The sequence below is a fragment of the Teleopsis dalmanni genome, chromosome 1 (assembly GCF_002237135.1).
Source record: "Teleopsis dalmanni isolate 2A chromosome 1, ASM223713v2, whole genome shotgun sequence".
NCBI classification, from domain to species: Eukaryota; Metazoa; Arthropoda; class Insecta; order Diptera; family Diopsidae; genus Teleopsis; species Teleopsis dalmanni.
In genome coordinates, this window is record NC_051846.1 from 200201152 (window position 1) to 200224829 (window position 23678).

Here is a 23678-nt window from a genome sequence, read left to right on the forward strand (position 1 = left end):
AATATAAATTTGTTAAATGCCTAACTCATAATTTACTCTCAAAACGTACTCATCTCTATTACAACTAAACTATACATACATACATACATATATACATAGAAGAAGCAATAGAAAAATAGAAATTTATAATTTAAATTTTAATTTCTATACATTTAATCATAAATAATATAAATAACAAAGAGTCTGTAATAGTTATTAATTAATTAATATTAATATATGTAAACAAACATGAAATGTTAATTTTTTGGTTAAGCGTAAATAAATTATTTACTTACGCTTATGTCATCATTATTATACAAAAATTATGCTATTAACTATATAAACAAATAAAATATACAATTTCAATGTAATATTTTATGTATTTATTTTATTTGAGCGAATTCATACAATCATTTCACCTAAATAAATAAATGAAAATCAAATTTTTTGATGAAGTCTCCACAAGTGTAGACTTTGGTTGTGTGAATGTATGAATGCCGCTGTTCTAACATTGAAATACAATAACGAAATTTAGTTTTTTTTACTTTAAATTAATTTATTTTGTATTACGAGTTCAAAATTATTTCAAGCATCATTTAACGTGTCTCCACACGACACGAATCTACAAATTTTCACACACAGATGTACAAGTCAGGGCTTGAATTAATATTTGTCAAAGTCTCCAACATGAAATTGATATTTTTTTAAAATTTTTTTATTTTGTTTATAATTCTGTACTATAACGTAAGTTTTAAATTTTTTTGTTTTTTTTTTTTTTGTAAAATTCAAAAAATTAAGTAATTCAGACAAAAATTATAGAATTTCGTCTAATCAGGTTCACAATGTTTAGTAGGCGCAACTGTTCTAGCCGTTGCGAACACCGCAACAACTTTAATTTGCTTGTTTTTGTTGTAGTTGTTGTAGTTGTGTTCGCTTTTATTGAGTTTCACATTACTTTCCATGTTCCCGAACACTTTAAGTGTATGTACACAATTATCATCATCGTCAACATCATCATTATCATCATTAAGTTCCGCCTCGTTCGTTTCTTGTCTTTCTCAATCATTCTTCGACTGACAATACAGCTCTTTAAGCGATTTTAATTCCTCTATAAGCGCTTTGTTTTGGTTTTCTAGCACCGCGACCCGATTTTCCAGGCACTTTATGTACTCCTTCTTCTTGCGACGACATTCACGTGCCGCTTCACGATTCTTCTGCAATCTTATCTCACGTTTCCGGGTTTGATCTTCGGCTATGCCGCTGTTATCTGATAGTAAGGAAGAGAAAGGATGAGAAAAAGAAGAATTATTAGTTTAGTTTTATGTTATAAAATTATTTATTTTATAAATAAAATTGTTTATTTACTAGCATTATATGCCATCCTATTATTAGGTAAATAAAATTGTGGCGCACTGTCCTGCTGCAAGTGCATAAGTGAACCGCTCGTACTGCCCCCCGCGCTCGCCATCGCATGTAATGCACTACTCTCTGACATTTGTAACGCCGATCCACCTTCACTCACATCACACATCACACATTGTGGAACCAACCAACCAACCGATTGATCAGATCAGATCAAGTAGCAAATTTGTTGTTGTTTTTTTTTGTTTTTTTTTTTTAATTTAGTTGTTTGCAGTTTGGAAATTATTGTTTTTTTTATTATTATTAATATACATAATATTTTGGAGGTATGCACGAATTAGAAGAGTAGTAGATTTGTTGTTTCATGTTGGATTTTGGTAGAGGTAAAAAATTTCGATTGAAAAAAAAAAAAAACAAAATATATATAAAAGTTTGTTAGAACTTTTTTTATTTTGAAAATAATACTTTTTAAGCTTATTGTTTTATTATTTTATGTTAGTGCGATTTGAATATTTCATTAAAGTTGTTCTTATATTCAATTAAGTGAAATGCAACATTTATTAAAATGACAACAACAAATTTGGTTAATTCACAAAGCGTTCTGAGAGCAACACACAGAGAGTGAGAGAGTTACAGAGAAAGAGCGATAGTGTGTGGATAGCGAGCGAGGCGAGCGTAGGATAATGCTTTTACGTACATTCATATAAATAAAGTTATACACAGTGTTTAGTGTTCGGATATGTACGAGTGTAAATGGCTACATGATGTATGGAACTTAGAGGTGTGATTTAGACCTATGCAATATTTAAAAAATATAAAAAAATAATAATAAAAGAGAAGAATGGATAATTCTTTATCTCAAACTGAAATAAATTTATACGCCTCTAACTGAATTAATATAATCTAAAGTAGTATATCCATATACTGAAAACTTAGGTTTTAAAATTTGTATTGTTTTTCTTCCTCAAGTGATATCTAAACCTAGTAATAAGTTATTGAAAGTTTAAAAATTTACGACGAAATTTATTTTATAACCACACAAATCTATAAACTTAGACCACAATATATATATTCATTTGTATTATATGTTAATATTTATATATTTTATTATAATATATATTTATATTAACATATAAGAACTCCTTAAGCATATCCTTTGTAAAGTTAACAAAGTTATATTGAAATTAAAGTCTATATGCATACAACTTGGTCTATTAGAAATTGTAGCACGGGATATACTGGACTTTTAAATAAAAACAGTTGTATAGTGAGGAGAATAATGAAGGTAACTGCTTCATAATTTATATAAGTACAGTTTGATCTGTGAGAAGGTACTCGCATGTGGTTACACTGGGGATTTAAATGAAAACACTATAGAGATGTATAGTATAGAGATGAGGATACTTTATTTCTATATAACTAAACAATGGTGGAATCATTTCCTTATAAGTATATAATCTATATAAGTTTATATAATTTTATCTGTTATAAGCTACTGGAATACGTTATTCTGAGGAATTTATACCAAAAGAGTATCATATTCTGAAGAGGAGGCATTCTTAATTATTTTTATAAAAATATTAAACATTTGGTCTATTAGAAGTTACTAGCCAGTGATATATTAGTTAATTAAATCAAAATAGTGGCATAGTCAGAAGAGTATTGGAAGCTAAATTTTTAAAATTCTTTAGTATTTCGGAGAAATTGTGTTCTATACTCTCGTTCATTGCGGAAAGTTTGATTATATCTTCAATTCTGAGTACTAAAAAAAATAATATAATATAGCAATAAGATTTAATTTATGCTATAATAGTTTTTAAACTGGTGATGAGGTACAATTGGTACTTTTGAAAGTGCATAAATTTGTCATTAAAAGTCTCGGGCATATTACTTAGTTTTATTCCTATTTTATCATTTATTTTCTTGTAAAGAAATTGTGTAGAATTAATTTCAGTACTAATTCTAAGACTAGGTTCTAAGACAAGGGTATATAACGTACAAATTTGAGATATAAGTCTCGTTCAAAATTTAAGTGGGAAACTACAGGATAACAGAACAAAAATGGTAAAGGAGTGAAGAGCTGGCAGTCAATCCTAATTTTAGTGCTAATCTAGGCTTAGATACATTATCAAGTCTACACAATAAAGTTGAATTTTGGACTTAAGTTACATTTTTAATAGACTTAAAATATAACGCAAAAATGTGGTATACATTTAGAAATCGGTTATATACTAAATTTTTTAATTAAGGACAATAGTTCTTTAATTGATTGAAATTCAATGATATGTTAAATTGACAGTCAATTCTCATCCTAAGGACATGTGTTTCTTTAAATCTGTTAATAGGGATTGATGGGAAATTAGAAACAATATAAAGTGATAGCTCTCTTAATTAGACTTGTCAGCCAAAGAGCTAGTCACATTAAAAATGAAACCCTTTTATTTGACCAAAGAATGACAAAAACAAGTTTGTTTTAGAAAACATATCAAAGAGGGGTGACCGTTTAATAGAAGTGTTCGTTAAAACAGTTTTTACTGTAGTAATATTACCATAGAAAAATAATCTTGGTATAAATAGACGCTTATAAACAATATTGATATATTAATAAATGTCGAGGTAGGCATGCAAAATTTTAGATGTCCACAAAGTATTAGAGTTTTAATATAAGTATGCTCGAAATTAACATTTAATTAATTTTTTTTTACTTTGGTTATAATGAAATTAAACTATAGCTAATAGTTTACTTCAGCGAAGTAAATATCTATATCTAGCAATATTTGAGAGTGACGAGTAATGAAAGAAAATAAATTCGACCGTATTTAACTAAGATTTTGAGAGACGTGTAATTCTGATGCCAGTATCCAGCCTAATAATGAAGTGATCTGTTGTAAAATATATTTTAAGAATGCAGATAAAACTAAAACAGTGGATCATTTGATAACGCAATTGTTAAATTTAGAACAGAACAAATGTATATATTATTTACACATTTGTTATTTAATACAATGTTAAATATGAATAGAAATGTACATAAGAATGAATCCAAAAACAGTATGGGAATGTCAAAAGCAAATGCTTACAATTATGAGAATGAAGCGGTGGCGATGCAAACATTGATGATAAGGATGAGATGTGATAGCTGATAGTGACGATGATGAAGAGACTACTATAGTTGATATGAATGAAGGTTGATATACAAAAAATTTGGTGTATGGCGGAGCACATATGTGTATTCGTGTATGTGTAATGTTTACATTAATGTGTAAACTAAGACGTTTCGTGTTTTAATTGCAATAGTTAAATTAAAACAATTTATTTTGCAAAGTATTTATTATTCTAAGATGCACAGTAGATGAGATACAGCGTTTCGCAGCAACAATTTATACAACAACGAAATATATGTGTAGACACGAGAATAAATAAATTTATTGTTTTTATTTATTTTAGAATTAATGCAAAGATAAATGTAATATAAAAATGAATATATTTATATATATATGTATATATAAATATAAGTTGCTATGTGAACAAATATATATATATTGCTTTAGTTTTTAATGACAAATTATATATAAATAAAATTATTATTTACCTGATATATCGGGTCCACTGATTTCAGTAAATATTTTATGGTACGATGGCCTTCTTGTGAGTTCTCTGTGTCGTCGAGGTGAGTCTTCATCCGTTAGACTGTCCTCACTATTTGAATCGAGGTGGTGTGTGTTCGGTTCTGGTTTAATCTTACATAGAAAATTTGGGGGGAGCTATTATATTTTTGGTATTTTTGTTTGTTTTAAGATATGAAAACATAAAATTAATTTTGAAGTAATATTAGTAACCAATAAAATTTAATTACAAGTAATTATATAGAGAAATATACAATAAAACTGAAAGATTTTTAAGTATTAATAATTTATTATACCATTTTAAAAGGTGTTTATTTTATTATGTTTTATTTGTTATTGCAACAGCAATAAGAAAAAAATATGTTATAGATATGTATGTAAGCCTATGGTTTTCGTTTTTGTTGTGAAGTATGATTTCCACTTGGTTGTTTGAAGAGATGAGTGGCTTATTAACTTTTTGTAGTATCTTGCCAACCTTTTGTAGTATCTTGTCAACCTTTTGTAGTATCTTGTCAACCTTTTGTGTACTTGCTTTCAAGTCGGGTGACTAACAAGATATAAGATATAACAACAAGAACGGGTGACTATATAAAGATGTGGCGAGCCTGGAACTAGGTCTGATTTATTATTGGTAGATGCAGCAGGGCGTGAATACCGAAGTCACTTGTCCAAATATGCTTTCTGAGAATAACTATTGTCATGGAGTCACCATGACAAATATAAAAAACAACCCGATCCTTTATTGAAAAATAAGCACTATAATTCCAACACATAACAATCCCTATTAGTTGTGAAAGTGCGCTAAGAGGGTGCACAATTGAATGTATCATAATAGCTTCTCAGAATAGCTTCTGAGTGATTAAATTAAGTTATAAATATATTGACTCTATATAATAGCATTATATTTGATATAATTTAGTGAAGTATTTTATTATATTTAATGCCTATCTTAAGGTACAGGATCATTTTCCAACTTTAAAATTGGGAAAAATTTCCCAGAAATATAGTATATGTTTTTGAAATCATAGTGAGATAGTTGTTGATTTGTCAAAAGAGAGAAAGAAATGATATTATGTTGTATGTTATGTTATATATTATGTTATAAGATAATTATATTTTAAGATACTGCTTCTTGCTCAGTTGTACATTTACAAATATAAGACAACCCAATGCCGTCAGAAAAAAGTTAACTATTATAAAAATTAATAACTTGTTTAACAGAACAAGTGAATATCTGCATTAGTAAAAGATGTAGACTAAAGAAATCACACTACAAACGTAATAATTTTCTTCTAGTAAATCTTTAAACCAAATATATTCAAGCATATAATAACCGATGATGTCTCGCTTTGAAGTAAGTTATACATTTCAGTGACTCATCAGTAAGTATCGAAAGTAAGTTGCTGATTTAGAAAACTTTAACTAGTATGGATGTATGATATAGAATTGTAGGGCAATTTTTTACTGAGTTTAATATACAATTTATTAAAGAAATATTTGCAGAAATGCCAATCGATAATTGAAATAATTATAAAATTTAAATTGAGACGTAATCTATAAAAGTAAGTACCACTCTATTTACAGTAGCTTTAAAAACAAATATATTACTTAAGTTCTATCTGTAGTACTGATGATTATTGTTCATAATATTTTAAATTGGTGAACTGAGCTGTATTACAATATTAACGTCGCAAAACGTATAAAGAAATTACGTTAGTCATTACATGAGAAGAATAACCAAATATTCTGGTCAAAAAAAATTTCATATTTTTTACAATTGTGTAAAAATCACTGAAGATGTGGATCTATTACTTTAAGTTGGGAGTTTTAAGTACCTGTTCCAGTTCCATATATCTGACTAACATAAGAACAATTCAGAGATGTTTCGACACCCGGTTGTAACAGACAATTAAGTATATAAAAAAAAATATTTCTAGCTTTTCTATCTATAAATGTTTTTTCTATTATTAAAAATATTTTACTAAATTTTTTTTAAGATTTTATATAAAGTGATCATGTGTAAAATCGCCACTGTAAGAATGAAAACTACTTTTTAAGCATCCTACTACTATGAGAAGTTTTTATAAGATTATATCTAAAGTTATTTATATATTTTTTAGACAGCATATTTTACTAATAATATGAATATGCTATAATATAACTTACTTAATAACTACAGACTGATTGTCAAAACTATAATATATATTGTGTATCACTTGTTCGATCATACAAGTCAAGTCCGGGTTTCGGTCAGTTAGCTAATGGACGACTAACTGAGCTTTAAATTTAATAGGATACAAGTTCTATACTTGTTAGGTGCATTCTAACAAAATATTTACTAATAATTAATTATAAGAATATTTCCAAAAATAGTACCGATAATGGGTATTTGGTAATACTCAAAAAAGATTTATGGTCAAAAAACATTCAATTAATTAAAAATTTGAATTTTGTTGTTGTAATTTACTATTAAAAATAGTTTCTTCTAAGAAAATAGTGTCTTTTGTCGTAATTGACTTAAAAAATAGCTTCTAGATGCTAATATTTCCTACCCATGTTATCGTCTCGTATATCCTTTCATGTTATCTGCTTAGAAGTCCCAGCGGATTACAACAACAACCAGTTTGTTAAATTATTTACTTAATTAAATTTTTTCTATTAGACTACTGTGATCTTTAACAGTTTTCAATTTTATTATTTACTCGACGTTGCTTTGGTTTTTGTTTTTTTAGTTTTACTCTATAACAAATTTGTTTATAAAACAAATATCTATTATTATACATCCTTTAACTAAGAAACAAATCTTTCAGTTTTATTGCTAGAATTTCTAATATATTTCGAATGAGATATAGGAATGAGGGAATTTACCTGGACAGCATTTCCTGATGTGGTGTGTATTACCGTCGTGTTCGGTTTGCTAACAAAAACTACGTTTTTGGACATGGCGTTTGTGGTGGCGGCGGTTTGTATTACAGAGGATTGATTTGCTGCTTGTATCACCGACTATTTTTTTTTTTTTTGTGTTGTGAAATAAAAATAAGAGTTAATAGCGATATATATAATATGAGTATTATATTTATTTTTCTATTCTTACCTGCAGACCATGTGGTGGCAGATATTGTACCACATTTGATGTTGTGGTTAAAACTGACGATGATGGCGGTGGTGGTACATTAATTGTGGTGGAATTTGTTGAATTGTTGCTCTGTTGTTGTGCTGTTGATAAATTGTGTCCTTCGTCTACGTTATTGGAATTACCATTCTCTTCGACGATGCTGTCCATTTTTTTGATTTTCAACAGCACCGTTACGTCTTCCGACAATTGCTTCAGTTTGACAAATTTTATTGGCCACTCAAGTTATGCAAGAAAATATATAAATAAAATAAAATCAACCAAAATTTCTTCCTCCTTTGCACTTCAATTTATTTTTTTAAATTTTCTTTGCTTTTTTTGTTGTTTGCTTATTTGCAACAACAAAAAGCTGTTAGCAACTTTTGGCTTAATTCCTTGTGCAGGCGGCCAAAGGGGCGTTTGTATTAATTTATCCAGTTTGATATATTAACTGTAAAAAAATAAATAAAATATATAAAATAATTATGTACACATATATGTATACGTATATATATAATATAATTTATATTTATTTATTTAAAAATATAAAATTATTAAGAAGTATAATTAAAGCGGGAAATACTTTTTGTATTGACTTTGTTGTAGCCTCGCGCGCAACGTAATGCACATAAAATAGCTAAAATATTTAAAAAGCCAAACTAAATGATAAAACCACACCGAATATCACATAAAAGCGTTCATACTGGCGAATTGATAGTAGCGCTATAAATGAGTCATAGTCACCATCATCATTATAATCAGCGGCAAAGCTGACAACATCATTTTGAACGTAGCAGCGCCAGAGTCCGACCCACCAACAACAATAGCCACATTGCGATATCTGTTGAACAGAAACTGGCGAGTCGCGACTGCGACTACGACTGCGGCTACGATGTTACGATGTGAACGAACAGCCACGATAGCGACGACGACGAAACAACTTTTTGGATTAATAACGAAACTATCAAAATATTGCAATGCAAAATTACTTCGTCGTCATTATTAATACAGCGTGTTTATATATTTAAGTATACTTTGTTTCATATATACATATATATACATATACTATATAGAGCAAACATATATTTATGGTTATAATACCAGAACTGTAAGTACGGTTCATTTAGTGACAAAAGTATAAACTTATTTTCAACCTTAATCAAGTTTATAGTTAAATTATACTATAAAATAATTAAAATATCACAAAATACTATTTTAATTAATATTGTACTTGAATACAATTCATCTTTGAAAGCAACCCATACACATGAAACATCACTGGGTCCATAACAGTTCATACCGCGGACTACAATATAAAAGAAGCAATATGAAAAAATTGGAGTTCCATGCACATGAAGCATCACTGGGCCCATAACAAGTCATACCTGGGACTTCTATATAAAAGAAGCAATAGTTATTCAGTTATTCAATATAAATTTGTGGGAATTTCATATAAATAAAGTATCATTCTATCAAAATGAGTATCCTACGAGATCCGTAAATAAGTATGTTATACATATATGTATATATTTTATATAATTTTGAATTTATTTGTCGACCTGTTTTTTTAATAATTTTTTTTCCAGCTAGAGGTAGCTTTTTATTAGACAATTCAACGTTTGTTTAATATTTTTTAATATATTCTATATTTCGACTCTCCTTGCGAGTCATCATCAGAATCACGATCGATCTAACATAAATTAATATTAATAAAACTTTATCTATGTCATCTTCTTTATTCTGTTGTCTATATTGCACTATATATTATCTATATTGATGACTCTCAAGGATAATCAAAATATAGATATTAAAAAATATTAAATAAACGTTGAATGTTTTATATATATATATATAAACATATTTATATGAATCAAAATAGAATACGTATAGTTTCGTATATATCAATTTGATATCACATATTTATTCTCCGACTTTTAGACATGAAACGAAATGCCTAAGAGTTCCTATATAACCGTATAACCGTATATAAACCCTCGTTTTGGCATCATATTTATCCTTCGACTTTTAAACATTTAAAGAAACATCATTGTAATTGTGATATCTGATAAAGTACTTCTCATAAAACAGACAATTGATTTCATGACAATTGAAGTATTATATTTAATCTCTATCATGAAATATTAGAAACATTGATAAGTATTTTAAAATTCAATAAATAATTACGATATCTTTTATGACGGTTAACGATTAAAATAAAAAAACTAATTTTATTTTTTGACAACAATGAGTCAGAGAACCATTTATAGTATATTAACATAAATATACCATTGAGATTATAATAAAATACGAAATTCAATTTTTAAAAATAGGTGACGAAACTAGTTATTTCTATTTATTATAATAAACAAAACGATTTTTGTTATTAATTTAATTATATACACAAACCAAACTAGTTTATATACAAATACTTTTTATATCTAACAAAGATTTTAGTATAGTCGGACTACGCTGCTCTATTGGGAGCCTGCCTTATTTATTATTGTTAGTCATCATTATAATACCAAATTTTCACACAACAAATAATATCTTTTTTAATTACCACAATCAATTTAACAGCAGTTGAATAATAAAAACATAAATATTTAAGAAAATAATATATATATTCAAATGTACATAATAAAAATTTGATAAGAATAAAGAAGAATTATTATTTTAAATACACATTTAAAAAGAATTGAAATATAAGAGAGATAGATAAATCGATAGATTTTCACGATGGCCTTTATTTATATGAACTACAAATATAAACAAACAATGTATCGGTTTATTGATATCCCTTTTTGCACGAGTACTGATCTCTAAGTTTTTGAGATAGACTACTTGAGAAAGACTCTTTAAAATTTGTCATCATCTATTGATCTATTGATATCTAGCTTTTTACACGAATGTTGATCATTAAGTATTTGATACACATTTCTTGGAAAATAGTTTAAGAATTTGTCTTAAAGAACTACTCAGTATTGATTCTTTTTTTATTATTTATTAACCAGATTACCATTGTCATTATTATTTCAGACAAATATTTTATCGATCGAATATGATTTCAACACATTTGTATGTAGGGTAGTTAAGCTTCAGCAACTCCAAACCTTACTTTTTTACTGGTTTTACTTTATAAATTACGAAACGATAAATAAATGTTGTTTAAACTGCCTCATACCATCAAAGATCATCAATATTCTTGAATCTCCCTACTAAATTAAAAAACAAAAACAAAATCTGATTATAAAAATGTGAGTCATTCAGTGATAGTTGTGGAATAAATAAAAACAATTTTGGGGGAATTCTTTATAGAACCTACTTTTATCAATTGTCAAAATTTAATGGTTTTCATTGATTTTGATCGAAGAGTTTACTGAAAGTACTCTGATGACATACATTCATATGATGTCATTTTATGTGTTTCAGATAATATGATGAGTTCATTAATTTGTTATGTTTTAAAGGTCAAAATGTTTCGAAATCTATAATATATTATCAGTAAATTTTAATACCTTTTGATTTGCAACATTTATTAGAAGAAAAAAGAAAACAGAATTTCATATGTAAAGAAAGCTAATCGCACAAGACTCCTACATTCACATAAAAACTACTTAAGATTAATAATATACATGAACTTATTAAGATATGGTTTAAGATAATATTAAATAACGAGTTTCCAACATTTCTTTAAAATATTATTTTAAGTTTGTTAAAATAATTATGTATATATACATGCACACAAATAATATTGTATACATATATATGATATATATTTTTAGATTAATTAATATAATTATGAATGTTGCGAAAAAAAAATGGAGATAACAGCAAAAGGTTATATATTTCAGTGTATGTAGAAGTGGTTTAACATAACGGAAAAGTGAAAAATTTTAGAAAAGAAATCGCTTAAGAGTTATTATCTCACATCCTGTGTTCAAGAATTTAATATCTAGAACTAGTCTAGGAAGCAATTAACAATCAGGAGATGAATTAGAAGAATTAATGATTGAAAGGCGCCATGTTAATATATTATCGATACTAATACATACAAGTACTTTTCAAACCAAATTTAGTGCGATTCATAGATATTTCCAATTTATACTTATGATTTTGATGACGGCATAATCTTATGATTACAAGACAGCTTATTTATGCTCAATACACAAAGCTTATATATAATAGAGATATTGAGACTAGTGAAACAAGAAGTTTGTCGCTTATAAGTTTCAAGCTACCTAACCGACTAAGTTCACTCTATAGATTTTATAATGTGCCAATTCCAATCCATTTCTCCTCCTAAATAATCACCCCTCATCTTACACTACCATTAGCTATCTTCAATGAAGGGCTTAAAATATTGCCTCGGTAGGCATACCTGTGGTATGAGGCGACAAAAATCCCGGCGCTATGCCGACATTTGTGCAAAAAGTGTATATGGTAGGTGTTGTCCCAGCCTGCAACACTCGACCAGTGGTGTAAATCTGGTACTACGGGAGTCAGTGGCCCGCAGTTTCGGCTGTGTTAGACAGTTGAACTTGGATTCGTAGTGGCTGTGGTTAATACCTAAACTTACGCGGGAAGAATGATCAAGTATTTGTTTATCATTCATTTGACGTTGAATTGCGTGTTCATCACCGGGTGCTGTGACTCAAAGATCAGCACAGGTTGTAGATACTCCTGGCATCAAACCACGGTGGAAATTATGTTTTGCACAAATTTCTTCATAGGCACCGGCGAAAATGTCTACGGCGCATACCCAGTTATCTTTTCAGATATATATATATATATATATATATATTATTTCATAAAATAATATAATAATTAATAATGATCACAACATTAAAAGATCTTTAATTCGAAATTTATTTTGATGCACTTTCAAAAATCAACTACTCTCATATGGCACCCTGTATTTTTATGGTTAAAGTTTTGCATAAGCTGATACGTAGCAATAAACAAAGCGGAGGTTGAGTCAACCAACTTTAATGTTACAAAACCAGAGTAACAATTACAACAATAACGAAACAGTCAAGTTTTGAATAAATGAAGCGTTAATAAATAACAAAAATAATTAAATTTTACTTCACACTTTCAAAAAATAACTGAAATTAAACATTTTAAGTTTTTTTTTATATCTCTAAAGAAAAATGTTGAAATTGCACTTTTAAAAAACGCTGTAAGGGGAAAGAAAATAGTTTAGCAGAAAAATTTCATTTTATACAAACAAAAAATATTTATTATAAAAAAAAAACACCATATACTATATACATAAATGTATGTATATTTAATAATAATAAAAACAAATCTTTATAATAAATATATCCAAGAGGGAATATTTAAGTGAACACAGTCATAACGGCAGAGGGGAACAAAGATTTAACCGACTGTCTGACTGGTTAAAAAGGAGTGCCGCTCATGTTGGAACCGCATTTAAACGTATTCATAAGTTTTAATAACCACAAACTTAATCGCTTCTACTTTTGCCTTAAACGTACACTTCACTCCACTCTACTTCACTATTTGTATTTTTATGAGATGACGTCACTTAAAGAAAAGCCAAACACAAACATAACAAAGCAGAGAACGGCAAAGCTGAGCACACAGCACAGCACAGCACAGCACAGTTGCCACTTATATTTTTCTTATTTGTTTTTATTGTGTTCCTTTCTTTTCCTTTCCTTTTTTTGCGGTTTCGCTTTAAATTCGCGCGCGCATAGCAAGTGACTAAATCGCTGGCTAGCTCAACTGACAAACTGGCTGACTATTCTACTGGTTTGATTTGCTTTGCTTTGCTTAATGTATACGTATGCAACAGTACATTGCGTTCCATCCCGTTCCGTCATCTGCTACGAAGACCAAATGTCTGTCTGTGTCGTGTGAGTTGTTTTTATGTGTATTTTTTTATTTGGGTGCTTGTCATTGTGGTATAGTGTATTGTGGTATTGCTTTCGTTAAATTCGTTGGTTGGTTGGTCTTTGGTTGTTTATCGTAGCAAACGGCAGGCAGGCAGCAGTGACGTAATTTGTTATTTTCTGTTTCTGTTTGTAATGTTTGCTTGAGAGGGTAGTTTTCATAGTTTCGACTGCGTAGCGCTGGAGAATGTTTAAACAATAATTGAAAAATTTACAGTACATAAATTTATAAATAAACTTTATATAATCACTAAGACAATTTATATAAAAATCGATTATATAAAGTTAAATGAAATCGATTGTTTGTAAGTTTGATTTAAAATTTATTATGTAGAAGGGGATGAAATAAACAATCCAAGTTAAATTTTCTTTCGTAGATTGGAGATTTAATTTTTTAAAGAATTGTTCTAAAGTATAAAGTTTAAAATTAAGTATCACTTTGACAATGTATCTCCAGAACAGTATTTTAGTATTTCGCAGTCAAATTATTAACAAAATTGTAATTCTAAAGTGTCTCAATATCAGTTACACGGCTTGAATAATGGATAGATAATACCCATTAGTACATGCTTGTATCCAGAAATTTGTTACTGTTCATCTCGATATATTGTTACATCTGTTTGAATGATACATGGTTTTCATGAATGATACTCAGTTTAACATGGCCAATTACAGTCCCTGACGGTTCTTTTTTTTTACAAGAAAAAATTATTTGTCAAAGTTATTTGTTGGAATAAGCAGACTGGCTTAAATCGTTAGAAGATAAATACTTCATTGCAAGAAAATAAGGTCAGTCACTATATTTCAACCATCTCAAAACATTGGTCTCTCTCCTGTTTAGGCATAGATATTAATAGTTTTAAAGACAGTGGTGAAAAGCAAGACTTTAAATTCAAAACATATATATCAATTCAATTATATACATTATATAAAAAGAGATCGCTGTGAGCTGCACTGTCACGGGTTATAAGAGATATGTGGTAATTCTATTTTATCACTTTATTATTGATTAAGACACTTTTAAATATATGTTGTAAATATTTATTATTTTACAAGCATATATGGTTTAGCAAGTATTTATGTGTTTTTTTGGGCTAGTTAATGTGTTCGCCACAAATATAGTAGATTAAAAATAATAAGAAATTTATTCATAATTCAAAATTTGTGTCAACTGATATAATATGTAAGCAACTGCTAACTATGGGTGTTAACTTCGTGAAGGATAAAATTTTAGTTATTATTAAAATGTAATTTATTAACTTTGAACTGAGGATAGGAAACAGTGAAATTTAAGTATATATATAACACAATACAGTAGATAGTTAATATTAAGTATATTAAAATTGGAATCTTTGATGCAGAAACATATTTTTTTATTTTGGAGGTGAAAGCTTAGAAGAAGAGTATTTGAGACAAATATATTTTAGATATCAGAATTTAAAGAATCTTTGTAGCAGAAATATGCTTTTTTGGAGCTCGAAATTTAGAATAAGAATATCTTTTATTATTAAAATTGTGTGTTCGTTTCAAATTGTATTTGAGACGAATAATGTATTTCAGATATCAGAATTATAACGAAAGGGACTTCGAGTTGGCAGCCCCTGTTATAAAATCATTACATTCCGGAATATAAAAACTATATTATGAAAATTGAAAAAAAAAAAAAACTTTAAGTGAAAATAACTAAGTCTTATATCCATTAATCAGTAGCAAGTAATTTAAATGGCATATATCATATAAAAAAGTATATATATACATAAAAAAATCTTTCACCGAGATAAAAATTTGTACACGAAAATTGTGCTCTTCCAGAGGGAAAGAAAACTGTTGCTATAAGCAGGCAGCATATTATAGTACTCCAGCTGAGATACCGTGTCTTTTCTTCTGTTTGCTGTGTATACTTTTAAAAATCAACAAATAATTTGTCACTAAATTTTAACACGTTTTGGCATCAATCTTACATTAATATGGTTTTTTCTTTATTTGTTTATTAATTTGAAACACTAATTTTCGTTCAAATTTTTTCAGCACATTGAAAAATAAATTTGCTAAATTAGCAATTTTTTTATTGTAAATTATATTTATATCATTAAGTAACTTTTTAATATACACTTTCGATTTGTTACGGACTTTTACGGTATTTTATTAAATTCTTTTAATAAAATAATTCATTTACAAATTTAACGATACCGAAAAATAATAGCGGTCAATACGAGCACACGAATACAAATTTCGTATGAAGAACTAAAGTAGAAGGAAAATAGAAAGAACTTCACTTCTGATGACATCACTAATTTTTATTATTGTTGTTGGTTTTTGTAAACAAACTGTCAAACATTACTAATAAGCCGATATGAGTGGAAAAGAGAAAAGTAGTGTTATTAAAACCCATCACAAGTCGGGCAATTAAATGACGTTATAAAAAAGTACTTCCTTTTCGCTATTTTAATAATTATTTATTTCATAATTAACTTTAGTAGATTAATATTACAAAATAATACTATACACACTTTTTTAATCCGTTTATATGAAATGTAGTTCACAAAATATTAATTTATTTTTTATTTATTTGTAGAAATATTAAAAATTTGCAGAGCAGCAACAAATAAGATTTTTCTATTGCACAGAGTCTTTCCATATTGTACCAAATTTTCGCAAAAGCATATTTCAATACATTTCACTATTCTCTGCTTGTGAAAAAGTGTGCATGTGGGAAAGAGATAACAATTGTGAGCAACAGAAATGTGTAGTAGTTTGGTCTTTGAGACAAATTCACCACGAATGACAGGGTTGTATAAATTATATTCTTGTTTCATATAATTTTTATGTTTACAATATTTTAAATTTGTACAACACATAAATATTATTGTATTATAATACAATAATCGTTTAATACAATAATCACTTTTATTACAATGTAAATGAAGCTTTTATTGTAAAAATTAATTAAGTATAATGTGTGGGTTTATATTTATCTATATATTTCGAAGCAATACCACAAATATATCCCATTATGATTATTAAATTTTTACAGAAATTATTTTTTATATTCAATTAATTTTAAGTTTTATTAATATAAATAATATTAAATAATATACACATTTTTGTTTCAAACTCACATAATCTATATAGAAATATTTTTTTATTTAGTGAAATTAATTAATGAATATTATTTAATGAATGAAAATTTTATTGCATTTTTTTGTTTTATATTTTACTTGGAATTATTGGTTGAAAGGAAGAACTATGTATTTCGTTATTAAAATTAACATAAACTAAGATTGAGTAAGCAAAAAGTAAAGTGTAATTCAAAGACAAGCACCAAATAACCTTACAGAGTGACGAAGTTCAAGGCTAAACGGGGGTTGGGTGGCCAGCGAATGTTCCGGGTGGAAATTTCAATAAATTGAAGGATATTTGCTCACTTTAACTTTAACTTCAACATAGAATTGTAAATGAAAGTAGACGTAAAGAGGAAAGCGAAAATAAGTGAAATGCTACAATTATGATAAAAATTGGAACACCTTTTTTGAAGTTGTTCCAATAAATGCACAAATATGACGCGAGCGGAGCGATACTGTTTACTTGAAAATATGATAAGAGGGCACACAATTGGAAATATTGCTCAGGTTCCAATAGCAAATGTGTTTACTTTTGTTATCTAAACGAAAAGTAAAATTATTATTTATTGACATGCTCGATATGTAAATATAATCATCCACAAACTAGCAGATAGACATAATTTATCAATTATAGATTGCATTTGTTTCGATTTAAATTTATTTTAAAACATTATTAAGGGTATTTTAACGCATTAGAAAAGCATTTCATTTTTATTAATAATTTTATCAAAAAAATTTTCAGTAGCACTTAAAAAAAATTACACCCACAATATACTATAAAGATAAGTGAATTTTTATTTTGGCTTATTCGCATACTAATAATATCATTTTGTGAGAAGTGATTGCATTCACACGGAATACTATAAATCTTAATGAGAATAATGCCTTCTCTATACACCTAAAAACTAGTTATTATTTTTTGGATTTTAAGCAAAGATTAAATTAAAATCGTATTGGTTTTATTAAGTAATATTAATTAATGATTGCATGGTTTCAATAGTGACCAGATTTATGTAATCCATGAAAATCAACTGACTCTACAAATTCTCGTTAAAGTTTTAACTTTTGTAAGGAGACTGAAACGATAAAAGGCAATATTCTATATTCTATATTTTTATTGTCTGAATAATATGCAAAATGGCTTTAAAATGTTTCAATAATAAAAGTCATTTAATCATTTAATAATTTTTTACTTTTGATATATTAACAAATAACATGACTTCATTAGTCGCAATCTAATTGTTAACTGTTAAAGTTTGTTTAACTATTACCACCGACATAGCCACAGCTATGGTTCTATCTAGACTACGTACATAGCCAAGATAGACCCATGAGAAAATCCACTTTTAAATGCATTTGCTAGATATTATTTTAAAATTAAAATTGAAATCATGAGGTCACCTATTGGATTATTTCTAATTTCTAATCACTATTAGAAGGTAACAGCCTTTCCTAAATACATATGCCGAGTTTCATACAACAGTCTCCGTTAAAAGATCGTTTCGTGCACGAATGAAGAAATGAAGTAAGATTCAGCCTATTGCCATATAATGACATTACTTGAAAACTTCACAGTTTCTAAGTGACATTTATTGATATTTATACTTGCGGATATACACATATATTATTATTACAAAAATAAAAAAAAGCACATGTAATGCGATTTATTTCACTTCTTAAGGAATTGATATTGATTTACATTCATACTTTAGCGTACACGCATTCATACAGTAAAACAACAATAATAAAATAATACCGGTAGCAACAGCAGCAGTAGAAAAGTACCGATAGTGAAAAAAATTATATAGAAATATAGAATGACGAATGACATCCTCAGTGACCTCAACATTGATCCGATCAAAAAATACATAAAGGATAAAGTCCTGAAACTATTTACGAAAACTGACAGACTTACCAACATCCAGTTATCGAATCTCAGAATGGTTACTGGTCCCTCGGGGAGGTATGCAGATATGAGGTCAATTATTGCTTAGTCTGATGAAGTGATAAACAATAATCTAGTCAAGGCGTAGAGAGGGGTTATAAAGGAACCTCGCAGTTAATAGAGAGTAAAAGTGCCAAAATGCACTGACTCAACTAGGCTCAACATAATAATAATAGAAATTCTTTTGAAATTTTAGAAATAAGAATTAGCTTTTATAGTAGGTATTCCATAAAATATTTAAAATTATATAATTATTTTATAGATCCACTTAAGTTCAGCAACATTTACGTTTTGTGTACTATACAAAATCGTATGTCCTATGAAAACGTAACATTAATGCAACAGTTTATTTAAAATTAAATAATTTGCAACAGATGGATTTTTGCTTCACAAAGACTTAACTCTTGAATTAATAGAAAAAATTCAAGTTTTCACGCAAAAAAGCGCGCGAAAACTGCATACAACTGAAATAGAAATAAAAATACCTACAAATTATTATGATGATAATAATGACTTATAAACGGCTATGGCAGAGACAACAACAAAGCAACAATAACATCAGTGCAAAAAGTAATAACAATGATTTCTATTGATGTCGCAGTAAAGCCATTAATGTTGACGTTTGTACGCGCAATTTGAGGTGCTGCGTTTCTGTTTTGAACTTTTGCCGTTCATTATGACGATGTAGAAGAAAAAAAAGTAATGCTATGTTGTTTGTATTGGCATGTCCATTATTTTTTCTTCTCTAGATTTTCTTCTATTATTACTATTATTGCAGTAGTTAATAGCTTGTGTAATGCGGCAGCGCCGCAGTTCAGATTAATTTGAAATTCTGTCGGACATTTATGTTAAGTGTGAACTATCGTTAAAGCGATAATGATTGTTATGTTGCTTTAAAGTAGTGTAAAAGGGTAATTGACACGTTGAATGACGGAAGTTTAAAAGACACACACACAGACACAGACTGAGACGCAGCATATACGTCATACAGCTTGCAGCAATGTTGACATTATGTTGCAGTAACCGAGCTGTAGTATTTTATCGTCACCTATTAGACATTATCACACATTATGTAGTGGTTGGTGGTGGATGTAGAGTAATTGATTTTAATATCATTACGTATACGTAATGTTATCTTACTTGTAAATTTAATTCCTTTTCAATTTAGTTTTATTTTTGTTGCTTTAATTTTTTATTCACTTGATACATGTGCGTACATTTATTAGTTAAGAATGCACTTTAATTAAAACAAATCAATTTGTAATATTTTCAATGAATACAGTGAGCAGCAGTTTGTTGTTGTTGTGTTGTATTTGTTGTATGTAGAAATTGACGTCAAATACTTTTCAATTATAATAGTATTAAAAGTATTTAATTGTGATTTGCAAAATATATTTATATAGATATATGTAAATATACAATAAGTCCAAAAAAAAAAGAGTAGCAAAAAAATTATAAAACATAAGCTTACAAGCGTAAAATAATTTTAAAAATTTTAAATTGTTTATTTTTTTAATTGACGAAAAATGAGCATATTAATGGGTAATAGCGCGATAATAAAAAAGTATAATCCTTATTAGAAGAAAAATCTTATTTGTACACAAAACCTAAATAAAATAAAAAATTAAATAATATTGTTCTTAGCAGTGTTGTCATGTATATTGTTTAATTTTTTTTTGCACGATTACGTCAAAACTATAAATTTTAATGTTTTATTTCATTTTTTGTTATTGTTTCTATAGCTGCTGCTTTGCCATTTTAGTTGTTGGTAAAATTGTCTTAGCTTTAAGGTAAAATAAATATTGTACGCAGCTTTAAAAAACGGTTTAAATATTATTTTTTGAAATTATTTTTGAATACACAAACATTGGTTTACTGTTCTTCATTAATATGTTATTTATAAACTCATTTATCTTTTTATAAAATAAAAACTCACAATAAAAAATATTATCACCCACTCCGGCTGCTTTACGACGAAGACTAAAAGTAGCAACAAAAACTTTTCTTGGGTGTCGTAATTTTATTTCGTCGTTTCTGCTGTATTGTTTTTGTTGTTGTTTTTGTTTTTGATTTTATTTTATTTTTTTTAGTTGAACTTTTTGCACATTCAACATTCAGCTAAAAACCTCCTTACGTAGTGTTTTTGTTGTTTCGATTGTTGTTGTTGTCGCCACGTCAAAGTCATTCTAAATACACACACTTTTACTCATTTACTTACAAAACACTTTATTTGTTACCCCACTGCACACCGCATTGACGAAGCACAGCACACATAGCACAAGCATGCTTGGAATTGGAATTTTTCATATTATCTCTGCTTTACCTTTTAATACACATTTTTTTTCTATATGCTATCATTAAATCTCTCTCCGAAACACTCTCTGATTACGTAGCAGCTTGTGTCGTCGTCGTTGTTGTTTGGTTTCGTAGTTTCGTAGCTGTTGTTTCGTATTTGCTTCAGATTGAGCTTCTTGCTATACGTTGGCTGGCTCATGTACATATGTATATGTAGGTATGTGCGCATACGTTGCTGTGCGAAATCTACAGTTGGCTCACCTCAAATGAGTTAAATTGACTTTTCTTTATGGATTTTTAATTGTTAATCATTTAATTAATTACATTTACTTATTTATTTACTTTGTAACAAAAGAAGCAAATTTTAAAATTTATTGTTTATAGTTGATAATTGTTTAAAACCATGCATAACGTATGAGTAATATTTTAATTAATACTTTAAACAATCATAATCGAACTTCGTTAAGATAAATTTTATTAGTAATTACATGAATATATATATAAATATATATATATATACAGAACTTTCGATTAAAAGTAAGACAGTGTTTGAGTTTTACCAAACTAAAATTGTGAAATATGACTGGAGATATTTATATATGAAATAATAACGAAAATATTTAATAATAAAATTTACAATCGAATCCTCTCTTTATATATATAATATATTATATATATTACATATATATATATAATATTATATATATACATAGTAATTTTAAATATCTTTTGTGTTCTAAGTATATATATATATATATGTAGGATTCCTTTTTATTAGAATCAAAACTAATTAATTAAATTACAAAAAAAATATATATAAATGAAAAAAACTGTTTGTTCTTCCGCACACACGTCATTACTTCACACGTCTTCTTTCTGCACTGCCACACTACGTTTGTTTCTTCTTTTTTACTTCCTTATGCTCGTGTGCTGGCGTTGCCAGATCTGCGTCCCACAATCGGCCATCCTGCGATTCGTTCGACCCGAATGAAGTGTCATTGTCAGCAACTGCCCAAGGCTTCATATACTCTGCGCAACTGCTAGTCCGCTTTGACCCTTCGTTTTTTCCGATTTTTATAACATCATACGTATCGTTTGATTTAACTCTCTCGACCTCGTAAGGTCCTAAGTATTTTGGTTTTAGCTTCAGTCCTCCCGAAAACTGCGTCCTTTTGATTGCGACTACGTCGCCTACTTTGTACTTTACGGCTGGCCTGCGTCTTTGGTTATATGCATTCTTATTTTCTAACTGGATTTTCAGTATTTGTTGCTTTGCGCGTTGCCTCATTTCTTCTCGGTCTTCATTAAAAATCGTTGTAATTTCCTCTTCGATAATTTTTTTGATCTGAATATCTTCCTTTGTTTGCATTTTAGCACCAATTAATAATTCAAAAGGCGTCGTTCCAGTACTTCTGCAATACGTGGAGTTTATTATCTGCTGCACTTTGTCAACATTTTTATACCATTTAGTTGGATCTGCCATGCTTAATTTTGCCAAAACTGGTGCAATTATGCTATTCAATCTTTCGACTTGTCCGTTGGCCCTGGCTAAGCCCGTAGTAATTTTGATGTGTTTAATACTTTCACCCTCGCAATACTTACGAAAATCATCTGAAGAGAAAGCAGCACCTCGGTCTGATATTATTTGATTAGGATTACCAAAAACTATGCTTTGCGTACGCAATCGGGATATAGCCTCGTTAGCTGATGTGGTTCGAGTTGGATATATCCAACAGAATTTAGTAAAAGAGTCAATAACGACAAAGATATGCTTATATTGTTTGTTCGTTGATTCTAATGGTCCCAAAAAATCAACATGGTACGTGTGTAATGGTATACTTTCTTTAATCAATGAGTGTAGTTCGCCTTCTTGCTTACCCTGCTTCCGATTCACAACGATACATGGAATACAATTCATAATGTGTTTTTGTATTTTTTCTTCCAATTGAGGTATAAAATAGTCATTTCGGAGTAGTTCACTTGTTTTTTTTTACGGCAAAATGTCCCTTTTCATGTGCATGTCTAATTATTTCACGCTGCATACTCTTAGGTACAACAATAAGTTCTTGGTCATTTCTCAGCTTATACAACAACTCTCCTTTCTTAAAATAATCGTTGTATGAAGATTTTTCTTGTAGAATATCCGATATCGTTTTCAGGTTTTCGTCTTGCATCTGTGCTCTCCGTATTTTAGAAAGAATATTATCTTCATCTATGCACATAACGGCGTAGCGGCTTAAAGCATCAACATGCTTCATTCGCGAACCAACACGATGCTGAACTTCGTAATCGTACTCCTCTAAGAACAATATCCAACGGGCT

At 28.5% G+C, this 23678-nt stretch overlaps 2 protein-coding genes across 7 annotated transcripts in view; one reads left to right on the forward strand and one right to left on the reverse strand.

Annotated features, from left to right (window-relative positions):
• Positions 1–23678, forward strand: part of LOC119671269 (zinc finger CCCH domain-containing protein 13-like) — a 379289-nt gene that overhangs the window by 140249 nt on the left and 215362 nt on the right. The window lies entirely within an intron of this gene.
• Positions 303–21038, reverse strand: LOC119671276 (cyclic AMP response element-binding protein B-like). 6 transcript variants are annotated; one of them, XM_038081841.1, is made up of 6 exons: positions 20998–21038; positions 8062–8530; positions 7836–7970; positions 4934–5105; positions 1345–1491; positions 704–1246 (listed from the first exon to the last, which is right to left on the reverse strand). In XM_038081841.1, the coding sequence occupies exons 2-6, from the start codon at positions 8248–8250 to the stop codon at positions 1038–1040; spliced, it is 852 nt and encodes a 283-aa protein (XP_037937769.1). In that variant the 5' UTR covers positions 8251–8530; positions 20998–21038; the 3' UTR covers positions 704–1037. The 6 variants fall into 6 exon arrangements, with proteins under 6 accessions (XP_037937771.1, XP_037937769.1, XP_037937766.1 ...); XM_038081838.1 differs by lacking the exon at positions 20998–21038 and adding an exon at positions 16505–16625; XM_038081839.1 differs by lacking the exon at positions 20998–21038 and adding an exon at positions 15786–15960.

Bases quoted from the DNA above. Each gene is read 5' to 3' on its own strand.
- LOC119671276 (XM_038081841.1), bottom strand. From the start codon at position 8,250: ATGGACAGCATCGTCGAAGAGAATGGTAATTCCAATAACGTAGACGAA. The intron at 1,492-4,933 runs GTAAATAATAAT...ATGTGAGTGAAG, and splicing joins CAGTGGACCCGATATATCAG to GTGGATCGGCGTTACAAATG. The intron at 1,247-1,344 runs GTAAATAAACAA...CCTTACTATCAG, and splicing joins TAGGATGGCATATAATGCTA to ATAACAGCGGCATAGCCGAA.